General features: G+C 59.7%; 1 protein-coding gene across 1 annotated transcript in view; it reads right to left on the bottom strand.

The window, feature by feature from the left end:
* The window catches only part of Vps37b (vacuolar protein sorting 37 homolog B (S. cerevisiae)), a gene marked incomplete at its 5' end in the record, with an annotated part of 4,945 nt that extends 1,915 nt beyond the window's left edge, over positions 1–3,030 (bottom strand). The window contains 3 exon segments of the mRNA XM_013503573.1: positions 1–221; positions 958–1,040; positions 2,859–3,030. Of these exon segments, the coding sequence (XP_013359027.1) occupies positions 1–221; positions 958–1,040; positions 2,859–3,030 (476 nt within the window).
* Positions 3,031–3,192: the final 162 nt, after the last annotated feature.

Here is a 3,192-nt window from a genome sequence, read left to right as displayed (position 1 = left end):
GCTTCCGGGGCCGGGTAGGGTGCCGGGGCGGCGGGCACGGACTCGGGCGCCCTGGGCGGCAGCGGTGCCGGGGCCTGCGGGAGTCTCTGCCCCTTGAGCACCATCTCCTGGAGCTTCTCCACCTTCACGCGCCGCGTGTGGGCCAGCTTCCTCTTGCTCTGGTAGACATCGATGAAGGTGTCCAGCGGGAGCTCGCCGTCCAGGAACTTCTCGGCCATGTTCTGAGTGAGGCAGCGGAAACCCCGTCACCGACAGGCCGGCTGCCGGCGAGCGCCCCCCACCGGCGGGGGCACCTCCTTCCGGCACACCCCCGCCCCCCACTCTGGCTTGGGCCAACAGTGGCAGGGCCACCCCCAGGCGGAACCGCGGGAGGTGGGGTGCGCGGCACGCTGCAGCGCTGCCTCCTGAACCTCAGCACGGACCACAGGCCCCGGGGGACCCAGCCTTACGAGGCAAGGGAGGCCCTGAGACACGGCTCCCCCGCCAGAGATGTGACTGCTGCCCCAGGCCTGGCCGTCTCCAGCTAGGCAGCCGGAGCTCACACTCCTGGCTCTCCACCTGGCCGCACCCTGACCGCAGACCCGCCCTGGCCCGGTCGAACCACCTCACTGGGCCCACCTGGGCCCCACCAAGGCCTAACGGCCACAGAGCAGTGCAGACCCTGGCGCACGCTGCCAGCTCCAGCTCGCTCTAATGAGCAGTGTTCAAGCCTGACTCACCCCTTGTCCGCCGCAGGCTCACCAAGCACCCAGCTAGCCATGTCCACATGGCTCTCTGGCCACCGGCTGACTCACAGCCCACAGCAGATGGCAGGCTGGGTCCTGGCGCCCACGAGGCTGGTGCCGACTCCAGGGCCAGCTAAGGCAGCCGTAACCCCCAACTGCTGCCTGCTGACCGCCCAGAGGGACCCCAAACCTGGAAAGGTCCTGAGCCTCCTAGGACGCTGGCTGACCGTACCTCAGTGTCCTCCTCAATCTTGGCCCCTTCTGCTTGAAGAAGCGCCAGGAGTGTCTCCAAGGAAGCACTGTTGGACTGCTTATCTGGAAGAAGCAGCAGCATGAGGCGGGCTGCACCCCACCAGACGCCCGCCCGCCCCCACAGAGGCGGCAGCGGTGCATCTGCCGAGGGCTGGCTTCTGGGAGCAGAAAGGAGCAGCCTTAGATTCGCCACCGGAAAGGAGGTGCGCAGCCGGCGCCCCTGCACAGACCGAAGCCCAGCACAAGCACGAGCGCACGGAGGCCCGCGTGTGCCCCGCGGCATGGGCTGTTTTCACACACGTGACGGGAGGCTGTCACGTGGCTGTGTATCCCCATTCTGAGTCACATCACACACACACACACACACACGATCTCAAAAGTTCCAAGCACGTGAAGCCCCGCCCCTGCCCAGGTGGAGAGAGGACTTTCCCAGAGGATCCCCTGTGCCTACCCCTGGGACCCCATGCCGGCCCCCCAGCCACCACCACCGGCGAGGCCCGCCTGGCCCGCAGCCGCACCTTGTACCCTGCCCAGCTCCTCTCTCAGACCTCACCTGGACCCCACTCACTCCGAGCTGCGTCCGTCCCTCCAAGTACGCAGCGCGACTTACCCACCGCTCCTCATGGCTGCTTCCAGAGTTAGCTCTGACAAATAAAGCTGCAGCACCCATTCCGGGTTTTTGTGTGTGTGATGGGCTCACTTATCTAGTTCTACCTGGCCTCGAATTCCGTAATCCTGCCTCAGCCTCCAGCGTGCTGGGATCACAGGTGTGCATTACCACACCCGGTACAGATCTTGCAGTACCGAGGATTAAACATGGAGCTATACCCCAACGCTTTTCAATTCTGAGAGAAGGTCTAAATCACTACATTATTCTGGCTGAGCTTGAATTTGCAATCCTCCTGTCTCAGCCTCCCATAGTGCTAGGATTACAGGTGTGCACCATCGTGCTCCGCTCACATCTTTGTGCATATCTTCCTACAGACGTAACATCCATTTCTGTGGGGCAGATACTCAGGCACAAACTGTAGAATCACAGGGTATATGTGGTCATTTCAGTATGCATCGCCAAACTACTTTTCCAAGGTGGTTTTACTAGTTTCTGTTCCTACCAGCAGTGGGTGTGTAAACATCCGCCTCTCGGTGCTGCCAGTCTTTCCCTCTTCTCCTACCTGGGTGGGGTGTGTGACACATTTTCACTGAAGTTATGGAGACAACCGGGGGTGATGGTGCAGCAAACCTAAGACATGGCTGCAGCCTCACGGAAGGGCTGGATCTCACCTATATTCTAATAAATGCCCCCTTGAAAGGCTAGAAATCCAGCTAAAGAGAAGAGTGCTTGCCTACCATGTGTGAGGCCTTGGGTGCAGTTCTAAAACCACAAATCATCATCATCGTCTTCTTCCGGCTAGGGCAAGGTGGGGCATATCCATAATTCCAGCACTCCCGAGGCGGAGGCAGGCCTCCCTGGCTACACAGTGTGTTTAAGGCCAACCTAAGCTGCATCGGGAAACCGTGTCTCAGAAAAATATCTTCCTTTAAAGGCTCTCAAAAGCACTCTGGACTTTCAACAACTCAATTCCTACACCTCTGTACAACCGTGAAGGAAGTAACAATAAACGTTCCGGTGATAAATACATCATTAACTTTGAGGACTACACACAGCGTAACTCGGAAAAGTGTCTTATTATTCTGAAAAGATAAGACTCCCGAATGTAAAAAGTGGTCTCTTTTCTAAACCAGCAAACATTTTACACATTACGGTGCTGCTGCATAGAGCCACTGTCTTCACCTGAAGTGTCCCCATAATACCCCTTTCCTAGTAAGGCAACAGCCTGCAAAGCTGTCCTTCCTCGCCGTTCTCAGAAGACCCCGGGTTACCTAGCTTGGTCTTCTTTATCTGGTAGGCCTCGAAGAGGCCCTGCAGCTCCTGGTACTTCTGGGTCAAGCGCGCCTTCCGGGTGTCCAGCTGCGGCTGAAAGAGGAGGTTCCCCTCCGCCAGGCTCCGGTTGCTGGCGAGCGTCATTTCTTTGCTCAGCTGTACAGTCTGCGTCTGCAAGAGAAGCCCGAGTGTGTCAGCTCGCGGGCGCCCGCACGCCCGCTGTCCCCGCGCCACACCCCCCTTTAGGGCAGGGGCCCTGCTCGCGGCCCTCAGACTCGAAGGCCTGAAGCCGCCGCTCCCCCACCGCTTCAGGCGGCATGCTGCGGGCGCGCC

The sequence above is a fragment of the Chinchilla lanigera genome, unplaced genomic scaffold, assembly GCF_000276665.1.
Source record: "Chinchilla lanigera isolate Chin_1 unplaced genomic scaffold, ChiLan1.0 scaffold00081, whole genome shotgun sequence".
Classification (NCBI taxonomy): Eukaryota; Metazoa; Chordata; class Mammalia; order Rodentia; family Chinchillidae; genus Chinchilla; species Chinchilla lanigera.
Note: the sequence above shows the minus strand (reverse complement) of the source record. Positions and strands in the feature narration are given on the sequence as shown.